This window comes from Eucyclogobius newberryi, unplaced genomic scaffold (genome assembly GCF_026437365.1).
Source record: "Eucyclogobius newberryi isolate DKJ021-1_F unplaced genomic scaffold, fEucNew1.0.hap1 SCAF_11, whole genome shotgun sequence".
NCBI classification, from domain to species: Eukaryota; Metazoa; Chordata; class Actinopteri; order Gobiiformes; family Gobiidae; genus Eucyclogobius; species Eucyclogobius newberryi.
The window spans coordinates 24846902-24868542 of record NW_027315735.1 but is presented as its reverse complement, the minus strand read 5'-3'; the positions used below and the strand labels follow the sequence as shown (position 1 = coordinate 24868542).

Sequence of the window (21641 nt, the reverse complement as noted above, 5' to 3'; positions counted from 1 at the left end):
ACAACGGCGTCAGTACACTGATTTCACAAAGAAGAACACCCTGATTATGACGTTTAAGAGAAGGAGAGGCACTGGGGGCGGGGCAGCAAAACCACTGATAATACATGTCCTGGTCTCTAGTGACATCTTGTGTTTTAACCAATGTATAACACAGGCCAAATTTCGCAGAAAATATAATACGTTTCTGCTTTACGTGTTATAACTAAAGGCCCTCGGTTATTGTCCCTGTAGGTCTAAGAAAAATAAAGAAATATTTTAAAAAAAGTTAATATTAGAATATTACAAAGGTGTGGATTAATATGTTTTCTAACAAACAAATCTTGTTCCGGACCTGCCTGCGTTAGACAAACACCACACAGTCTACAATGTGTATCCTGTCTCATTCACATTCACACTTTATCTTTTCCATTACAGGAATCATTCGGGTATCAATAAGTATGCACAAGTTTAAATTTTAGAATAATTTCTAGACAAAGTCTCCAAGGAGTGAAAAGAAGAAAGATATTTTAGTTTTGTCATGAGAAAGATTAATCCTGCTCTGTAAAAAGACAACAACGAAAAACTACTCATATCCTTTGTAGGTTTGTGAATGTCCGAATACAGCGAAAACAAGCATCTCAGCATGTTAGACACCACACCACGAAATATGTAATTTTGCAGCCTTTTTATGAATTAACATTTAAACAACAGAATCACAAACTAATGCAATAACAGCTCACAAAAAGTATCTCATTATTAGATGCTTGCTTGAGTGACCACTCATATATTATTTTAAATCAATAGGTTTAGCTTTTATCACACTCAGCACAAATTAATTTAAAATAAAAGAATTAGATGAAATGCATACCTTGTCTGTATTAGGTAAAGTCTGCGTCCTGGAGAAAGTGTCTCCTCCGTTAATACTGATCAGTTCCGCATCTACAGGAGGAAACGGTGCGGGGAAAACCACTACGTCACTCTTGAGTGTGTCTGAGCTGAAGCACACGTCATACTGCTGAGTGGATTTGGAGTAGGACCAGCTCCCGTCAGGGTGGGTGGTGATCATGGGGGCGCTGTACCTGCTTAAAGAGCTCTCTGTCCTGTGACATCTGACTGCTATTAACGTGATGAGGCTGAGCAGAAAGATGACTGACACCGCCACAATGGCGATGAGCAGGTACAGGTTTAAATCCGAGAAGCTGTCCTCCTTTATGGGCACATGTCTGAACTGAGTCTGAATGTCTGCCGTACTCTCCACCACCACTACATCAATAGTCACAGTGGCGGACAGGGAGGGCTCTCCGTTATCACACACCAGCACCACCAGGGGGTGAGTTTTCAGGTCATTGTCACTCATCCTCCTCTTGGTGCGGATCTCTCCGGTGCTGGTCCCGATCCGGAACAGGTTGTTTCCTTTGGGCTCAGACAGGTGATAAGAAAGCAGCGCGTTGTACCCAGAGTCTGCGTCTACAGCCCTGATCTTTGCCACAAAGTAGCCCGCTTCAGCGGAATAGGGGATGCTCTCACTGTTAACGGAACCGTGCTCAGAATAGGGCGCCAGGATTGTGGGGCTATTGTCATTTTCATCCAGAATAATAACGTTCACAGTCACGTTGCTGCTGAGCGGAGGAACACCAGAGTCTGTGGCCTGGACCTTAAACTGAAAGGTTTTTAGCTCCTCAAAGTTAAAAGTCTGTAGCGTCACTATCTCTCCAGTGTCGGAGTTAACATTAACAACTGATGACATGGGAACTATGTTTTTATCACTATTCAACAAACTGTACGATATTCTAGCGTTCTCAGTTGAATCTAAATCTGACGAGGTGAGAGTGTAAATGATGGAGCCAATCTGGCTGTTTTCTTTCACATAAATATTATTCACAGGTTCTTGAAAGTGTGGTGCGTTGTCGTTTACATCTGCAACTTTCACATGAATGACACTGGCACTGGACAGTGATGGCGTCCCTTCATCTGCAGCTGTAATTGAGATGTTATACTCAGACACGGTCTCTCTGTCCAGTGGACCATCGACTAACAAGGAATAATAGTTTTTATAATTACGATTTAATTTAAATGGAGCACTTCCCACTATTTTACAATTGGTCAGCCCATTTTTCCCCCCATCTCTGTCAGTAATAGTGATCATGGCAACAGCAGCGCCACTTTCTGCATCTTCATTCACAGGACTCATTATAGAAGTAACAGACATTTCTGGAGCATTGTCATTTACATCGATTACTTCAACTAAAACCTTCCCGTGGGCAAGACGCGGAGGAACACCTTTGTCTCGCACCTGAACACGGATTTCATAGGCTTGATTCTCCTCATAATCAATATTACCTTTGACTGTAATCTCACCAGTATTTGAGTTTATAATAAACTTTTCATCAGGGTTGAGTCGCCCACTTTCAGCAAAAGAGTAGACAAGCTGTCCATTGACGCCTTCGTCTAAATCTGTGGCTGTCAGTGTTAACAAGGCTGTGCCCATAACGGCATTTTCAACAACCTGGGCTTTGTATAGGCTTTTACTAAATAAAGGCCAATTATCATTCACATCTAATACATTCACCTTGAGCTGGACTGTTCCTGTTTTAGCTGGTTTTGCTCCATCTATTGCAGACAAAGTGAGGTCAATGACCGACTGTTTTTCTCGATCCAGTGTTTTCTGCAACACGAGCTCTGCAGTAACGCTGTGATCACCAGCATCTTGTACATCCAACGAGAAATACTCGTTTGGACTTAATTTATATGTTTTTACTGAATTACTACCTTCATCTGCATCATCAGCCGTGGGGAGAGGATGTTTTTCACCCACATATGAGGACTCGTACATGTCTATAGTATACATGTTTTTCAAAAAACTTGGAAAATTGTCATTTATGTCAATAATAACTACCTCAATTCTAAATAAACCATGTGGATTAGCTACAATCGCTTCTACATTCAAAACGCACTTTACCACTTTGGGACAAAGCTCTTCTCGGTCTATTCTTTCGTTGACAAAAATAATTCCACTTTTCCTGTTTATATCCAAATACTGTTTATCCTGAGCAGAGGTGATGCGAAGCCCCGTTGTTTTTTGCTGTAAATTCAATTTTAAATCCTTGGTGATATTTCCAACCACGGTCCCTTTCTCAGATTCCTCTAAAATGGAATAAGATATCTGTGCAGAAGAACCTTTCCAAAGACAAAGCAGAGTGAAGCAGAGAGTCCAAAGATACGTCCATTTTTCTGGATCCCTCATTGTAAGAAAAGCCAAAGTGACAATGCACTTATCCTGTATCTGCCTTTCAAAAACAAAACTTATATTGATATTTAAATTCCCATTTTTGTCAGTTTCTCGCACAACGGCGTCAGTACACTGATTTCACAAAGAAGAACAGCCTGATTATGACCTTTAAGAGAAGGAGAGGCACTGGGGGCGGGGCAGTAAAACCACTGATAATAAATGTCCTGGTCTCTAGTGACATCTTGTGTTTTAACCAATGTATAACACAGGCAACATTTCACAGGAAATATAATACGTTTCTGCTTCACGTGATATAACTAAAGGCCCTCGGTTATTGTCCATGCAGGTCTAAGAAAAATAAAGAAATATAGAAAAAGGTAAATATTAGCATATTACAAAGGTGTGGATTAATATGTTTTCTAACAAACAAATCCTGTTCCGGACCTGCCTGCGTTAGACAAACACCACACAGTCTACAATATGTATCCTGTCTCATTCACATTCACACTTTATCTTTTCCATTACAGGAATCATTCGGGTATCAATAAGTATGCACAAGTTTAAATTTTAGAATAATTTCCAGAGAAAGTCTCCAAGGAGTGAAAAGAAGAAAGATATTTTAGTTTTGTCATGAGAAAGATTAATCCTGCTCTGTAAAAAGACAACAACGAAAAACTAGTCTTATCCTTTGTAGGTTTGTGAATGTCCGAATACAGCGAAAACAAGCATCTCAGCACGTTAGACACCACACCACGAAATTTGTAATTTTGCAGCCTTTTTATGAATTAACATTTACACAACTGAATCACAAACCAATGCAATAACAGCTCACAAAAAGTATCTCATTATTAGATGTTTGCTTGAGTGACCACTCATATTATTTTAAATCAATAGGTTTAGCTTTTATCACACTCAGCACAATTTTATTTAAAATAAAAAATTAGATGAAATGCATACCTTTTCGGTACTTGGTAAAGTCTGCGTCCTGGAGAAAGTGTCTCCTCCGTTAATACTGATCAGTTCCGCATCTACAGGAGGAAACGGTGCGGGGAAAACCACTACGTCACTCTTGAGTGTGTCTGAGCTGAAGCACACGTCATACTGCTGAGTGGATTTGGAGTAGGACCAGCTCCCGTCAGGGTGGGTGGTGATCATGGGGGCGCTGTACCTGCTTAAAGAGCTCTCTGTCCTGTGACATCTGACTGCTATTAACGTGATGAGGCTGAGCAGAAAAATGACTGACACCGCCACAATGGCGATGAGCAGGTACAGGTTTAAATCCGAGAAGCTGTCCTCCTTTATGGGCACATGTCTGAACTGAGTCTGAATGTCCGCCGTGCTCTCCACCACCACTACATCAATAGTCACAGAGGCGGACAGGGAGGGCTCTCCGTTATCACACACCAGCACCACCAGGGGGTGAGTTTTCAGGTCATTGTCACTCATCCTCCTCTTGGTGCGGATCTCTCCGGTGTTGGTCCCGATCCGGAACAGGTTGTTTCCTTTGGGCTCAGACAGGTGATAAGAAAGCAGCGCGTTGTACCCAGAGTCTGCGTCTACAGCCCTGATCTTTGCCACAAAGTAGCCCGCTTCAGCGGAATAGGGGATGCTCTCACTGTTAACGGAGCCGTGCTCAGAATAGGGCGCCAGGATTGTGGGGCTATTGTCATTTTCATCCAGAATAATAACGTTCACAGTCACGTTGCTGCTGAGCGGAGGAACACCAGAGTCTGTGGCCTGGACCTTAAACTGAAACGTTTTTAGCTCCTCAAAGTTAAAAGTCTGTAACGTCACTATTTCTCCAGTGTCGGAGTTAACATTAACGGCTGATGCCATGGGAACATTGTTTTTCTCACTATTCAACAAACTGTAAGATATTCTAGCGTTCTCAGTTGAATCTAAATCTGACGAGGTGAGAGTGTAAATGATAGAGCCAATCTGACTGTTTTCTTTCACATAAATATTAATCACAGGTTCTTGAAAGTGTGGCGCGTTGTCGTTTACATCTGCAACTTTCACATGTATTACACTGGCACTGGACAGTGATGGCGTCCCTTCATCTGCAGCTGTAATTGAGATGTTATACTCAGACACGGTCTCTCTGTCCAGTGGACCATCGACTAACAAGGAATAATAGTTTTTATAATTACGATTTAATTTAAACAAAGCACTTCCCACTATTTTACAATTGGTCAGTCCATTTTTTCCTCCATCTCTGTCAGTAATAGTAATCATGGCAACAGCAGTGCCTATTGCGGCATCTTCTTTAACAGGACTCATTATAGAAGTAACAGAAATGTATGGAGCATTGTCATTTAAATTGATTACTTCGACTAAAACCTTCCCGTGGGCAAGACGTGGAGGAACACCTTTGTCTTGCACCTGAACACGGATTTCATAGGCTTGCTTCTCCTCATAATCAATATTACCTTTGACAGTAATCTCACCTGTAATTGAGTTTATAATAAACTTTTCATCAGGGTTAAGTCGTCCTCTTTCTGCAAAAGAGTAGACAAGCTGTCCATTGACGCCTTCGTCTAAATCTGTGGCTGTCAGTGTTAACAAGGCTGTGCCCATAACGGCATTTTCAACAACCTGGGCTTTGTAAAGGCTTTTACTAAATAAAGGTGAATTATCATTCACATCTAACACATTCACCTTGAGCTGGACTGTTCCTGTTTTAGCTGGTTTTGCTCCATCTATTGCAGACAAAGTGAGGTCTATAACAGACTGTTTTTCTCGATCCAGTGTTTTCTGCAACACGAGCTCTGCAGTAACGCTGTGATCACCAGCATCTTGTACATCCAACGAGAAATACTCGTTTGGACTTAATTTATACGTCTTCACTGAATTATTACCTTCATCTGCATCATCAGCCGTGGGTAGAGGATGTTTTTCTCCCACATATGAGGACTCTGGCATGTTTATTGTATATATTTCTTGCTCAAATTTGGGAACATTGTCATTTATGTCATTAATAACTACCTCAATTCTATATAAACCATGTGGATCATCAACAATCGCCTCTATATTCAAAACGCACTTTACCGCATCCAGACAAAGCTCTTCTCGGTCTATTCTTTCGTTGACAAAAATAATTCCACTTTTCCTGTTTATATCCAAATACTGTTTATCCTGAGCAGAGGTGATGCGAAGCCCCCTTGTTTTTTGCTGTAAATTCAATTTTAAATCCTTGGTGATATTTCCAACCACGGTCCCTTTCTCCGACTCCTCTAAAATAGAATAAGATATCTGTGCAGAAGAACCTTTCCAAAGACAAAGCAGAGTGAAACAGAGAGTCCAAAGATACATCCATTGTTGTAGGTCCCTCATTGTAAGAAAAGCCAAAGTGATAATGCACTTATCCTGTATCTGCCTTTCAAAAACAAAACATATATGGATATTTAAATTCCCATTTTGTCAGTTTCTCGCACAACGGCGTCAGTACACTGATTTCACAAAGAAGAACACCCGGGTTATGACGTTTAAGAGAAGGAGAGGCACTGGGGGCGGGGCAGTAAAACCACTGATATTAAATGTCCTGGTCTCTAGTGACATCTTGTGTTTTAACCAATGTATAACACAGGCCAAATTTCGCAGAAAATATAATACGTTTCTGCTTTACGTGTTATAACTAAAGGCCCTCGGTTATTGTCCCTGTAGGTCTAAGAAAAATAAAGAAATATATAAAAAAAAAAGTAAATATTAGCATATTACAAAGATGTGGATTAATATGTTTCTAACAAACAAATCTTGTTCCGGACCTGCCTGCGTTAGACAAACACCACACAGTCTACAATATGTATCCTGTCTCATTCACATTCACACTTTATCTTTTCCATTACAGGAATCATTCGGGTATCATTAAGTATGCACAAGTTTACATTTTAGAATAATTTCTAGACAAAGTCTCCAAGGAGTGAAAAGAAGAAAGATATTTTAGTTTTGTCATGAAAAGATTAATCCTGCTCTGTAAAAAGACAACAAGGAAAAACTACTCATATCCTTTGTAGGTTTGTGAATGTCCGAATACAGCGAAAACAAGCATCGCAGCGGACACCACACCACGGAATATGTAATTTTGCAGCCTTTTTATGAATTTACATTTACACAACAGAATCACAAACTAATGCAATAACAGCTCACAAAAAGTATCTCATTATTAGATGCTTGCTTGAGTGACCACTCATATATTATTTTAAATCAATAGGTTTAGCTTTTATCACACTCAGCACAATTTAATTTAAAATAAAAAAATTAGATGAAATGCATACCTTGTCTGTACTTGGTAAAGTCTGCGTCCTGGAGAAAGTGTCTACTCCGTTAATACTGATCAGTTCCGCATCTACAGGAGGAAACGGTGCGGGGAAAACCACTACGTCACTCTTGAGTGTGTCTGAGCTGAAGCACACGTCATACTGCTGAGTGGATTTGGAGTAGGACCAGCTCCCGTCAGGGTGGGTGGTGATCATGGGGGCGCTGTACCTGCTTAAAGAGCTCTCTGTCCTGTGACATCTGACTGCTATTAACGTGATGAGGCTGAGCAGAAAGATGACTGACACTGCCACAATGGCGATGAGCAGGTACAGGTTTAAATCCGAGAAGCTGTCCTCCTTTATGGGCACATGTCTGAACTGAGTCTGAATGTCCGCCGTGCTCTCCACCACCACTACATCAATAGTCACAGAGGCGGACAGGGAGGGCTCTCCGTTATCACACACCAGCACCACCAGGGGGTGAGTTTTCAGGTCATTGTCACTCATCCTCCTCTTGGTGCGGATCTCTCCGGTGCTGGTCCCGATCCGGAACAGGTTGTTTCCTTTGGGCTCAGACAGGTGATAAGAAAGCAGCGCGTTGTACCCAGAGTCTGCGTCTACAGCCCTGATCTTTGCCACAAAGTAGCCCGCTTCAGCGGAATAGGGGATGCTCTCACTGTTAACGGAGCCGTGCTCAGAATAGGGCGCCAGGATTGTGGGGCTATTGTCATTTTCATCCAGAATAAAAACATTCACAGTCACGTTGCTGCTGAGCGGAGGAACACCAGAGTCTGTGGCCTGGACCTTAAACTGAAAGGTTTTGAGCTCCTCAAAGTTAAAAGTCTGTAGCGTCACTATTTCTCCAGTGTCAGAGTTAACATTAACGACTGATGACATGGGAACTATGTTTTTATCACTATTCAACAAACTGTAAGATATTCTAGCATTCTCAATTGAATCTAAATCTGACGAGGTGAGAGTGTAAATGATAGAGCCAATCTGACTGTTTTCTTTCACATAAATATTAATCACAGGTTCTTGAAAGTGTGGCGCGTTGTCGTTTACATCTGCAACTTCCACATGAATGACACTGGCACTGGACAGTGATGGCGTCCCTTCATCTGCAGCTGTAATTGAGATGTTATACTCAGACACGGTCTCTCTGTCCAGTGGACCATCGACTAACAAGGAATAATAGTTTTTATAATTACGATTTAATTTAAATGGAAGACTTCCAACTATTTTACAATTGGTCAGCCCATTTTTTCCTCCATCTCTGTCAGTAATAGTTATCATGGCAACAGCAGCGCCAATTTCTGCATCTTCATTCACAGAACTCATTATTGAAGTAACAGAAATTTCAGGTGTATTGTCATTTACATCGATTACTTCAACTAAAACCTTCCCGTGGGCAAGACGCGGAGGAACACCTTTGTCTCGCACCTGAACACGGATTTCATAGGCTTGCTTCTCCTCATAATCAATATTACCTTTGACTGTAATCTCACCAGTATTTGCGTTTATAATGAACTTTTCATCAGGGTTATATCGCCCACTTTCTGCAAAAGAGTAGACAAGCTGTCCATTGGCACCTTCGTCTAAATCTGTGGCTGTCAGTGTTAACAAGGCTGTGCCCATAACGGCATTTTCAACAACCTGGGCTTTGTAAAGGCTTTTACTAAATAAAGGTGAATTATCATTCACATCTAACACAGTCACCTTGAGCTGGACTGTTCCTGTTTTAGCTGGTTTTGCTCCATCTATTGCAGACAAAGTGAGGTCAATGACTGACTGTTTTTCTCGATCCAGTGTTTTCTGCAACACAAGCTCTGCAGTAACGCTGTGACCACCAGCATCTTGTACATCCAACGAGAAATACTCGTTTGGACTTAATTTATACGTCTTCACTGAATTACTACCTTCATCTGCATCATCAGCCGTGGGTAGAGGATGTTTTTCTCCCACATGTGAGGACTCTGACATGTCTATAGTATACATTTTTTTCAAAAAACTTGGAAAATTGTCATTTATGTCATTAATAACTACCTCAATTCTGTGTAAACCATATGGATTATCTACAATCGCTTCTACATTCAAAACGCACTTTACCACTTTGGGACAAAGCTCTTCTCGGTCTATTCTTTCGTTGACAAAAATAATTCCACTCTTCCTGTTTATATCCAAATACTGTTTATCCTGAGCAGAGGTGATGCGAAGCCCTGTTGTTTTTTGCTGCAAACTCAATTTTAAATCCTTGGTGATATTTCCAACCACGGTCCCTTTCTCTGATTCCTCTAAAATGGAATAAGATATCTGTGCAGAAGAACCTTTCCAAAGACAAAGCAGAGTGAAACAGAGAGTCCAAAGATACATCCATTGTTGTAGATCCGTCATTGTAAGAAAAGCCAAAGTGACAATGCACTTATCCTGTATCTGCCTTTCAAAAACAAAACTTATATTGATATTTAAATTCCCATTTTTGTCAGTTTCTCGCACAACGGCGTCAGTACACTGATTTCACAAAGAAGAACACCCGGGTTATGACGTTTAAGAGAAGGAGAGGCACTGGGGGCGGGGCAGTAAAACCACTGATAATAAATGTCCTGGTCTCTAGTGACATCTTGTGTTTTAACCAATGTATAACACAGGCCAAATTTCACAGAAAATATAATACGTTTCTGCTTTACCTGTTATAACTAAAGGCCCTCGATTATTGTCCCTATAGGTCTAAGAAAAATAAACAAATATAGAAAAAGGCAATTATTAGCATATTACAAAGGTGTGCATTAATATGTTTTCCAACAACCACATCTTGTTCCGGACCTGCCTGCGTTAGACAAACACCACACAGTCTACAATGTGTATCCTGTCTCATTCACATTCACACTTTATCTTTTCCATTACAGGAATCCATCAGGTATCAATGAGTATGCACAACTTTACATCTCGGAATAAGTTCCATAGAATCCCCGAGGAGAGAAAAGAACAAAGATATTTTGTTTTGTCATTAGAAAAAATAATCCTGTGTAAAAAAACGGCAACAAAAAACTATCGTCTTCTCCTGTGTAGGTTTGTGAATGTCCGAATGTGAAAACAAGCATCGCAGCACGTTAGACACAACACAACGAATTATGTCATTTTACAGGCTTTTTGTGCATTCACATTTACACAACAGAATCACAAACCAATACAATAACAGCTCACAAAAATGATCTCATTATTAGATGTTTGCTTGAGTGACCACTTATAGATTCTTGTAATTCAATAGGTTTAGCTGTTATCACACTCAGCACAATTGAATTTAAAATTTAAAAATGAAATTAAATGCATACCTTGTCTGTATTTGGTAAAGTCTGTGTCCTGGAGAAAGTGTCTCCTCCGTTAATACTGATCAGTTCCGCATCTACAGGAGGAAACGGTGCGGGGAAAACCACTACGTCACTCTTGAGTGTGTCCGAGCTGAAGCACACGTCATACTGCTGAGTGGATTTGGAATAGGACCAGCTCCCGTCAGGGTGGGTGGTGATCATGGGGGCGCTGTACCTGCTTAAAGAGCTCTCTGTCCTGTGACATCTGACTGCTATTAACGTGATGAGGCTGAGCAGAAAGATGACTGACACCGCCACAATGGCGACGAGCAGGTACAGGTTTAAATCCGAGAAGCTGTCCTCCTTTATGGGCACATGTCTGAACTGAGTCTGAATGTCCGCCGTGCTCTCCACCACCACTACATCAATAGTCACAGAGGCGGACAGGGAGGGCTCTCCGTTATCACACACCAGCACCACCAGGGGGTGAGTTTTCAGGTCATTGTCACTCATCCTCCTCTTGGTGCGGATCTCTCCGGTGCTGGTCCCGATCCGGAACAGGTTGTTTCCTTTGGGCTCAGACAGGTGATAAGAAAGCAGCGCGTTGTACCCAGAGTCTGCGTCTACAGCCCTGATCTTTGCCACAAAGTAGCCCGCTTCAGCGGAATAGGGGATGCTCTCACTGTTAACGGAGCCGTGCTCAGAATAGGGCGCCAGGATTGTGGGGCTATTGTCATTTTCATCCAGAATAAAAACGTTCACAGTCACGTTGCTGCTGAGCGGAGGAACACCAGAGTCTGTGGCCTGGACCTTAAACTGAAAGGTGTTGAGCTCCTCAAAGTTAAAAGTCTGTAGCGTCACTATTTCTCCTGTTTCTGAGTTTATATTCACCATCGTGAACAGGTGCAGAGAATCACCAGGATTTTTTAAGAGAGAATAAGTCACGTGACCGTTCTGATCAACGTCAGCGTCAGCTGCTGTTACTGTTTTAATGACTGATCCCATTGCACTGTTCTCCTTTAGATAAACATTCACGAGACTTTCTGTGAACGTGGGATTGTTATCATTGACATCTGACACGTGCACAGTTATGAAGCTCGTGCTGGACAGAGGTGGGCTGCCTTCATCAACTGCAGTGATGCTAATGTTATATTGAGGAGTGCTTTCTCTGTCTAAAGGACCATTCACCACCAGTGAATAATAATTCTTATAATTATTCTCAAGTTTAAAGGGGACACTATTGTTTATACGACATTGGATTTGACTGTTTTTACCTCCATCTTTGTCAGAGACTGAAACTAGCGCGATTGCGGTGCCTTGAGGCGCGTCCTCTCTGACCGTGTTTAGTAGAGACGTGACGGATATTTCAGGCGCGTTGTCATTTATATCTAAAACTTCAATCAGCAATTTAACATGAGAAGTCAGTGGAGATGTTGCTCCATCGTTGGCTTGGACTCTAATTTCAAATGCAGTGTTTTCCTCGAAGTCAATATTCATTTTGTTGGTCACTATTCCAGTATTTTTGTCAATCGCAAACATGTGATTTTGTTTCCCCCACCCTCCTATATTTAAGGAATAATACACCTTTCCATTTTGGCCTTCGTCTAAATCAGTGGCATTTAAGGTGACGATCGACGTTCCTATTTTAACGTTTTCATAAACAGTAGCTTTATACAAACTGTGTTCAAATAACGGAGCGTTATCGTTGATATCTAAGACATTGATTATGATTTCCATTGTTCCTGATTTCATGGGCGTTCCCCCATCAAAAGCGGACAGTCTTAATCTGATGACAGACTGCTTCTCTCTGTCCAAAACGTTTTGTAGTAGTAATTCTGGAGTTACACTCTCTCCTTTGTGCACTGCAAGAGAAAAATATTCATTTTGACTTAATCTGTAAGAATTTACGGCATTTTTACCTACGTCTGCGTCATAGGCTGGCTGAAGTGGATATTTTGACCCTACAGCGGCGTGGATCTCGGTTATGTTCATATTTTCAACTAAAGTCATAAAAGATGGTGCATTGTCATTTACGTCCAAGACTGTAACATCTATTCTGTAGAACTGCATTGGATTACTAATCACAGCCTCTACATTGAGCGAGCATTTCTGAGCTTCCCCGCAAAGTCCATCTCGATCTATTCTTTCGTTAACATACAAAATACCAGTCTTTAGATTTACCTCAAAATATTTCTGCTTTGGTCCAGATACAATCTGAAAATTCCGTGACTGCATGTCTTGCAAGTTTAGATTCAGATCTTTGGCAATATTTCCCAAAAAGGTCCCGATGTTCACCTCCTCTGAAATAGTGTAGGAAAGCTGCCCAAAAACCCATGTCCAGTAACAATCCAACAACAAGAACCAGAGACTAATCTTCACGGAGCTCCATGTACCGAGGAAAGACATTATTCTGTCAAAAAAAGCCTTCACACATCGGAAAAGCAATACTACTCCACAACAAAATCCAAAAGAGAAGTATCCAACGTCGTATAACTATTGTAAGTGAAAGAGAAACGCTGTCGTTGTCACTCGACCAGTCTTTATGACAAAGCCAAGAGATAGATTTGTCTTATATGGGAGGAGCGCCATGGCTCTGATCCGAGTGGTGGTCTATACTGTCCTCTTGTGGATATGTCCTACAACTACATTTGAGCTAATAACTAAAAATACCAAACTAGCAATTTGAGGCCCAGAGCCAAGGATTGTTTCCCTCCTTTTTGTTATAAAAAACTAAACAAAACACATAATAATGATAATAATAATATAATATATAGGCTTTAATGTATGTTTTATAAAGATTATATTGGTGTATTTGTCATCAACATCATTTAAAAAAGTACTACTACACAAAGCCGTGAAAGAAATATGTTATAGAAAATATTACAATATCGGTAAACATTGTCTAAATGCTGGTGAATTGATTTCAGTCTAGGCCTGGGCTTTAAGTACGCGACTTAAGAGAATAAATAAAGCATATTTAATGAAACCTTTATACATTAGAAATAGGCCTTTATGCGCAATCTGTCTGAAATTATTAACTATTCCTATTGTCAAACATTTGATTGTTGCCAAAATTTGTTGGCATTGTAAGCCAAATGTTTGTTGACAAAAATAGACAAAGTCTTACCTTGTCTGTATTTGGTAAAGTCTGTGTCCTGGTGAAAGTGTCTCCTCCGTTAATACTGATCAGTTCCGCATCTACAGGAGGAAACGGTGCGGGGAAAACCACTACGTCACTCTTGAGTGTGTCTGAGCTGAAGCACACGTCATACTGCTGAGTGGATTTGGAGTAGGACCAGCTCCCGTCAGGGTCCCGATCCGGAACAGGTTGTTTCCTTTGGGCTCAGACAGGTGATAAGAAAGCAGCGCGTTGTACCCAGAGTCTGCGTCTACAGCCCTGATCTTTGCCACAAAGTAGCCCGCTTCAGCGGAATAGGGGATGCTCTCACTGTTAACGGAGCCGTGCTCAGAATAGGCCGCCAGGATTGTGGGGCTATTGTCATTTTCATCCAGAGTAAAAACGTTCACAGTCACGTTGCTACTGAGTGGAGGAACACCAGAGTCTGTGGCCTGGACCTTAAACTGAAACGTTTTGAGCTCCTCAAAGTTAAAGGATTGTAGCATCACTAAGTCTCCTGTCTCTTGGTTGATGTTAACCATCGCTGATAACTGTGAATTGCTTTGTATAAGTGAATAACCTATTTGGCTGTTTTGATTATTAACATCAGCGTCAGTTGCAGATGCCCTTTTTATAATTTCTCCATTTTGACTATTTTCGAGTACATATATTAATGACATGTTCAAAGAAGACAGGCGCGTTGTCATTGACATCTATGAGTTAGTGGGGGAGTGCCTTTATCTATTGCTACAAAAGTAACATCATAGAAAGACACACTTTCCCTATCCATTGGTCCATCAACTAATTGTGAGTAATAGTTTTTTATAATTGGGCTCTAATTTAAGAGGAACTTTATTTTGAATTTGGATTTTAACTTCACCATTCTGACCACCATCTTTGTCAGCGACCGACACTAAGGCAATCACGGTGCCTACACCAGTGTCCTCCCTCACGCTCCTGTGGAGAGACGTGATGGTGAATTCAGGGGAGTTGTCATTCAAGTCCTCTACTTCAACAAGCACCTTACAGTGTGCAGACATTGGCGGCTGGCCTCTATCACTGGCCTCTATCACTGGCCTCTACACGGATCTCAAAAGCCTTTATTTCTTCGTAGTCTAGGTTACCTTTATGCTTGATTACACTGTTATCATTTCCTAGAACAGATCAGTTACTTGTTGCTGATCATTTACTTCTAACAAATGTTAAGCCCCTGATCTGCATCTGTAGCATTTAAAGAAATCACTGTGGTGCCTATGGCAGCATTTTCATGAATAGTTGCTTTATACAAAGATGCGCTAAACAGTGGAATGTTGTCATTGATATCTAAAACATTAACGAACAGCTGAGAGGTGCCCAATTTCGGAGGAGAGCCTCCATCCACAGCAATCAAAGTCATCTTAATGACGGACTGCTTTTCTCTGTCTAGAGCTTTCTGCAAGACTAACTGTAGACACTGTGTCTCCCACTTTGTGCAACACCAATGAAAAATAATCATTCTGGCTCAATTTGTAATTACTGACTCCATTTTTACCTACATCCGCATCACTGGCTTCAGACAGCACACATTTGACACCTGGCAATGTATTTTCTGCAACATTTCTATTTTGGACTTTGTTTTTAAAGACCGGGGCATTATCATTAACATCTATAATGTCTACATCAATGTGGTAAAGCTTTAACGGATTATTAATTACAGAGGTATGTATTTTCTTTAGCACACAGTTCCTCTCGGTCTATTCGCTCACTTACAAACAGTACCCCTGTCTTCAGATTAAACTGCCCCCAATTTTTTTTTTATCCGGGGACAATTTGAAACAAACGTGACTCCAAATCCTGAGGGTTTAGGTTTAAATCCTTAGCGATATTTCCAACAGCAGTATCCGTGTGGAACTCCTCTGACACGGCATATGAAAGCTGCCCCAATGCTGTTTTCAAGCAAAGATCCAGTAAGACATAGAAAGCTGTTCCAAAATAGCTCCATATCAAGGATAAAGGCACGTTTAGAGGGTTTATTCTTCCAAATACAAATATTATCTGAAACTGTGTAATCTAATGAGATTCTGTCATTGGTCTCTTGCTCTTTGTTAAAAATATTGAAAACAGGAGAAAACAGGAGGGGCTTTCAATGCTGTAGAGCGCTCGTTCTGCCATGGAACAGTGGCACTAAGTGGACAAAATAGGTCAGAGCAACTGTGTGGAGATCATGGATGTGTAATGCAGCACTGCAATTTTAATTCCCCTCTATCATATAATATAAAATAATCACAATGTTTTCCCCCTGGTACAGTACATTTAACAAATACATTTTAACTAGCAGAATGGAGGTTGAGCATGTTGAACATGTTGTGATTTTGGTGGAGAAAGTGAGATTACACAGTGTGAGAGCCATCAAATCAAACTTTTAGGTAAGGTTAAAAGCAGAAATAATAAAATTTAAGATAAATATAGTTTAAACATTTTAATGATTAAAGTACAATTCACTATGTGTATTAAAAACTGGTCAAATGTATTGTTTTAAAAAAACTCAAGGTGTTTTTGGTAAATGAAAACCACTCAGATACATGTAAGTTATATCAGAGCCTGGTTTAAAGGCAATTACAATTGTATGGTCCATTATTTATTTGATAAATTATGAAAGCTATATGAGGTCAGGGTTGCAGAAATGCTGATCTCACAATGTAACCCTTACATGTTATAGTAATCACACATTGTACTTTTAATGAAACAAACATACACTATTGAGTCTTTTAAGAAGCATCTTCCCCACCATTTGAAATAGAAAAACAAACTAATTCAGTTCTACACTCTAAATTTAAAATAGTTGCTCATTCAAATCATTCAAAATGTGTTATCTTGACTTGGCCTCCAGATGCCTCCATTCCTGACTTCTTAACATTCTGGCATTTTATAGGGTCTATAATAAAAGAAAGTTATTGTCACAAAATCAAGCTGACGTCATCCATGTTAGACGTCTTTTCTTAAACAACCTTATTAACACGTTCAGTTAATCCTGCTGGTAAATAGTTATATATGTGTATGCAAAATAAATGTAGGCCACAACTTGGATGTTCCCATTCTTTCTGAGAATAAAATCTATAGTTTATTGAATTTAGCGCACCCATTTATTTTTGCAGGCATGAGGAATAGAATCTCCCGCATCTCATGTAATCCCCTAAGCCCTGGATTCAAAGCCCCTGTCCTTTCAGGCTGAAGCATGATTTGATTTTGCAAATATTAATAACCACCAGAGATGCAATCATCCAGTGACCCCATCATAATAATAATAATAATAATCATAATCATAATCAAAATAATAATGAAATAATAACAGCTCACCATAAAAATGTGTGTTCAATCATTTTAATGAAGTGGAAACAATGGCACTGAGCTTGCACACATAAAATTGTTGTTGACTTATGTACAGCACATGATGAACATGATTCATAGTCTATTCGAAAGTCAGAGTCCACAGCATCAATCCTATAGCATTGTCTTTTTAATCAAATCAACTGCACATCACTGCTACAATGAAGTTGACACAGAACACACTAAAATGAGACATAATGCAGGGTTGAGCTCTGCCACTTGCCGATAGCGTCACATCAATATTTTTTTTAAAGGAATAGTTTAGTGTTTCAACATGTTAAACATTGTACAGAAATTAGTGTTTTTTCCAGTGTTTTACCACAGTTATATTGACAACATGGTCCTTACTCTAAAAGCATACAGGAGTAAATATAACAGGGAGTAAACTTTACAGGATGAGTAAATGAGAAGCATTTTTACAACACTTTTTTGCTTTGCCAAAAAGTAACCCCAAGACATGGCACATCACTTGACACCCACACAGCATTACAAAGCCCCCTAAAACGCGTGGCTTGTGCAGTATAAATAAAAGTATAAAATCAGTCCGTGTAAATTGTTCAAGAAGCAAGATACATCACTGCTTTTCATGAAAATAACATTTAGCATGCAAGAAATATTAAGATATACATTCAACTATCCAACATACCATATAACATTCTATTACTCAGACCTTATTTTGTATAAGAAGCTCTATATAGTGCATCAAATCATCATATAAAAAATGGTTTAGTCCCTGTTCTCCACTTCTAGGTAATACACTAACTTTGAAACACTGAACTATTCCCTTAGCAGAAAGCAAACATTGTTTTCAAAGATCTTTAGTATTAATAAAATATTATTTTACAGTTCACAATTAATACTGTTGTCTACATGCATTTGGTGGATATTTACAAACAGTTGTAATTCCAGCAGAAAAGCCCAGTGAGAGTGTAGCCGACTACAGTGCACGTCCAGACAGCCATGGGATGGACACAAGATGGGGGTGATGATCAACACACAGCTTTCCACCTAATCCTCCACTGCCATACGGAAGCGTACCTGTAAACAATATTAAAAACAATATTCAAATATGAGCGTATAGTACATTTGTCATAATCTAGTAACTATAAATTTGAAGTGTTCACGACTCAACTACAGTACTGACATCATGATATTTCAGTACAGAGTAAATACTCAAGACTGTGAGCATGTGGGAGGAAAGACATTAGCAGAGGGTGACAGCAGGACGTCAAACTCTCTCAATTATTTATAGACCAGCATCACATAAACCAAATGTTAACCTCTCCTAACAACTGTGCACTTTTGACACCATTGTAGCATGTATGGTGCATTGAAAACCTTGTATATATGTCATTTGAAGGGGGGAGGGGGGCTGCCAAATGATGCTTTAGGGCGAGTCCCCCCCCTCCTCCCACTCTCTCTCCTTCTGCTGGGTCTCCATAGCAACACCATCCCTATAACAGACACGACGCATGTGCACACACCCACACCAATGTGCCGACACAAGCACAGTCTTGTCTTCTGAAAACAACATTTTGCTCATTTGTATCTTTTACTATGTCATTAAATTCCTTCATCTCAGAGAAAAAACAGACTTTTTTTAAAATTTGTGGGTAAAAAAGGTATACATTTTGCAGTCTCCAATCCCAACAACACACACTAGAGTTTTATTCCAGTGCTGCAGTATGATGCCGTTCTGCAGCTGTATATTCTGATCGAGTGACTTCAGCTTAATGGCTGAAATGTGTTCCCTTTCCCTGACCTTTCCATTCTGCCATGCCCTACCCAGAAGCCACAGTGCCCTCTGGGAATTCAGACAACCCCCACCCTTTGAGTGCACACAACACCCACCCACATGTGCTGACTGACATACTGATGTCATGGTTAGCTCATGTTTAAGCATGAAGGTCTGGAAGCCTTTTAATTGTATTGTATCATTCACTGATATACTAAGATACTGCCACACCCAAATGCAAAAAAGGCCATTATGCCTAATTATATATATATATATATATATATATATATATATATATATATATATATATATATATATATATATATATATATATATATATATATATATATATATATATATATATATATATATATATACTGAAACCAGCACAAAGCAGCACAGAGCGTGTCCTAAACAGTACAGAGCATGCCCCCTGAGACTAAAGCTCACTCACCTCATTAGTTTCCCCTAGCATTACAACAAAATGGCACCAATTGTAATTATAATGCATTTAATACATTATAATTACAATTGGTGTCTTACATGGACAATATATAGGTTTGTAATTGCAATTGTAGCTACTGTATACCTTGAACAATAATATATTTTAGTGACCATTCACCAGACAAATCAACAGAATAAATTGTGATATAGCTACGAGGAAATGAATGTATACATCTGATTGGTTGGAGGGAATCAATATCACCTCAAGACTATACAGTGATTGGCTGGGCTTCAGCCTGGAGACAAAACAGTTCCCATGGGAAGCACTGGTAATCGGTACACTTCTGTACAGTATCCATGGTGACGCAGGTGCAGACCTTGTCAATGCCCTGTTCCTCCTTCTCCATAAAGCATGTATACGAACAGTTAAGGTTCCCAATATCAAGTCTAGGCTCACTCACACATTCTCACACAGTTTAAACAAAAATCATTTTTGTGGGATTACAAATAAATCTTTCTTCAGTCAGACCTGCTTAATCCAGATTTGCCCATCAAACAGGGGAAAGGGTGATGTCTGTGCTGGCTATGGGTGAAAACGCTGTGAAAAATAGGACAGGACATACTTTGAAGAGATCAATTGTCACCCTGAAACATACTAGTCGTTTTACTGGTCACTACAGTAGTCAATAGTAGATTGCATGCGACACACAATGTAAATATAGTATAGTAATTCTCTTGACTGCCACAAGGAGGAGCACTTTTACTCCTTTCTTTGTTCTCAATAGCTGTTCCTCACACAGAGCTCTCCAGAGAGAGGAGTGTTATACAGCAGACTCATAGTTAGAGGTGTTCAAATTACTTGAGTAATATTACAGATACACCTGGTCAAATAATACTCCAATATAAGTAAAATGAGCTCAGTGAAATTATTACTTGTATTTGCTATATTATCTATATTTTGTAAAGAAAATATACAAATTTAATTGTTGTCATATTCTGTCCAGTCCACCATATAAAACTAGTAAAAATTATGCAAACGCAGAGTCAATTATAAAAGGTACAAGGGATGAAATAATTGGATACATATAAATACACATGATAAAGTATTTCCAAAACAAAAGCAAGAATAAGCGAACTCAAACCTTGGTAGAACTATTGACACTATTGTTAATGATACTCAAAATTTATTAAAGCCAAGTTACCCACAAACTGTCTGATATTGTACCCACAATATGCGCAGGGGAAATCTTTGTCACAAGACTGTAACAGCCCATCTGCACGAATCAAGACTCTGGAATATACAATACAAATATAAGTAAAGTACAGATCCTAAAAAACTATATTTACTTATTGGAAATGTACTTAATTACTGACCACCTCTGCTCGTATTACATTATAATCTTCCAACCTCAACAATATAACATATAGAACGTAACATCCCCAAGGAAAGGAAACAAAATGAAAAAAACTAACAGTAAAGGCACATTTATATTTGATCAAAACAAGGATGTGGTATGATCAGATCAATGCACCGTCTGTTATAGGGTTAGGTCTATATAGGTCTATCAACACATCTAGGGAATAGATTGTAAATGCAGGGCACAGCATTAAGGGCTATTTTCAATGCCCTGTGAGTCATGCAGTGAATATATAGCAGGCTGCAGTGCTGCATGTGAAGACCACTGCAGGTGGAAATGTGCGGTGTGTTTGGCCCAGAAAAAAGTCACGTCTGAATTATAGACAAGGGCTGGTCTGCAGAGGACCTTGCAGAAGCACTTATGGTTTCATAGGCTGCTCCACTTTCACAGGACAAGTAAGCCATTTCTAAAATTATAACAAGCGGTGTTCTGGCACTTTCATCAAAATTTAAACAAGAATACACACCCATTAACAATCGCCCCCTAACGAAACCTCAGCCTTAGGACTGTGGGACATTTTCTGCAGCTACATAATACACCTCAAAGATATCTCAGTGATTGAAAATTGATCTGTAAATGATCTCAATTAATTTCTCATTGATTATGTTGTCTCAGAATGTGCACACTAGCCTCAAAAATCATCTGGACTAATATTTTCAAAACAGTACTTTGATCTCTAAATGTATTAGACTCAAGCGAGGAAAACTACCGCTTCACACTGAACTGTGGCAATAATCCAGCTCCACTGGGAATAATGAGCAGCACTGAGTGAATGAAACAGAGTTTGA

General features: G+C 39.8%; 5 protein-coding genes and 1 pseudogene across 10 annotated transcripts in view; all 6 read right to left on the bottom strand.

The window, feature by feature from the left end:
• Nucleotides 1-9: 9 nt before the first annotated feature.
• LOC140345926 (protocadherin alpha-5-like) lies at nt 10-3223 on the bottom strand. Its single transcript, XM_072432289.1, has 3 exons — nt 848-3223; nt 332-335; nt 10-17 (listed from the first exon to the last, which is right to left on the bottom strand). Exons 1-3 carry the CDS (start codon nt 3221-3223, stop codon nt 10-12), a joined length of 2388 nt encoding a protein of 795 aa, XP_072288390.1.
• A 770-nt stretch (nt 3224-3993) lies between these two features.
• On the bottom strand, nt 3994-6541 carry LOC140345910 (protocadherin alpha-2-like). Its single transcript, XM_072432288.1, has 2 exons — nt 4166-6541; nt 3994-4008 (listed from the first exon to the last, which is right to left on the bottom strand). Exons 1-2 carry the CDS (start codon nt 6539-6541, stop codon nt 3994-3996), a joined length of 2391 nt encoding a protein of 796 aa, XP_072288389.1.
• A 108-nt stretch (nt 6542-6649) lies between these two features.
• LOC140345894 (protocadherin alpha-8-like) lies at nt 6650-9905 on the bottom strand. The gene is made up of 3 exons (XM_072432287.1): nt 7483-9905; nt 6973-6976; nt 6650-6657 (listed from the first exon to the last, which is right to left on the bottom strand). Exons 1-3 carry the CDS (start codon nt 9856-9858, stop codon nt 6650-6652), a joined length of 2388 nt encoding a protein of 795 aa, XP_072288388.1. The 5' UTR covers nt 9859-9905.
• A 62-nt stretch (nt 9906-9967) lies between these two features.
• LOC140345878 (protocadherin alpha-8-like) lies at nt 9968-13213 on the bottom strand. Its single transcript, XM_072432286.1, has 3 exons — nt 10797-13213; nt 10288-10291; nt 9968-9975 (listed from the first exon to the last, which is right to left on the bottom strand). The coding sequence occupies exons 1-3, from the start codon at nt 13176-13178 to the stop codon at nt 9968-9970; spliced, it is 2394 nt and encodes a 797-aa protein (XP_072288387.1). The 5' UTR covers nt 13179-13213.
• A 787-nt stretch (nt 13214-14000) lies between these two features.
• On the bottom strand, nt 14001-16786 carry LOC140345862 (protocadherin alpha-3-like; annotated as a pseudogene).
• A 448-nt stretch (nt 16787-17234) lies between these two features.
• LOC140354588 (protocadherin alpha-2-like) overlaps nt 17235-21641 on the bottom strand; it is a 91546-nt gene continuing 87139 nt past the window's right edge. For all 6 annotated transcript variants that reach the window (XM_072439654.1, XM_072439651.1, XM_072439648.1 and 3 more), the window contains one exon: nt 17235-18294. In XM_072439654.1, the coding sequence (XP_072295755.1) occupies nt 18265-18294 (30 nt within the window). In that variant the 3' untranslated portion in view covers nt 17235-18264. The remainder of the gene's footprint in view (nt 18295-21641) is intronic.

Excerpts from the sequence above, each read along its gene's own strand:
- LOC140345894 (XM_072432287.1), bottom strand. The coding sequence starts at position 9,858 with ATGACGGATCTACAACAATGGATGTATCTTTGGACTCTCTGTTTCACT.
- LOC140345926 (XM_072432289.1), bottom strand. The coding sequence starts at position 3,223 with ATGAGGGATCCAGAAAAATGGACGTATCTTTGGACTCTCTGCTTCACT.
- LOC140345878 (XM_072432286.1), bottom strand. The coding sequence starts at position 13,178 with ATGTCTTTCCTCGGTACATGGAGCTCCGTGAAGATTAGTCTCTGGTTC.
- LOC140345910 (XM_072432288.1), bottom strand. The coding sequence starts at position 6,541 with ATGAGGGACCTACAACAATGGATGTATCTTTGGACTCTCTGTTTCACT.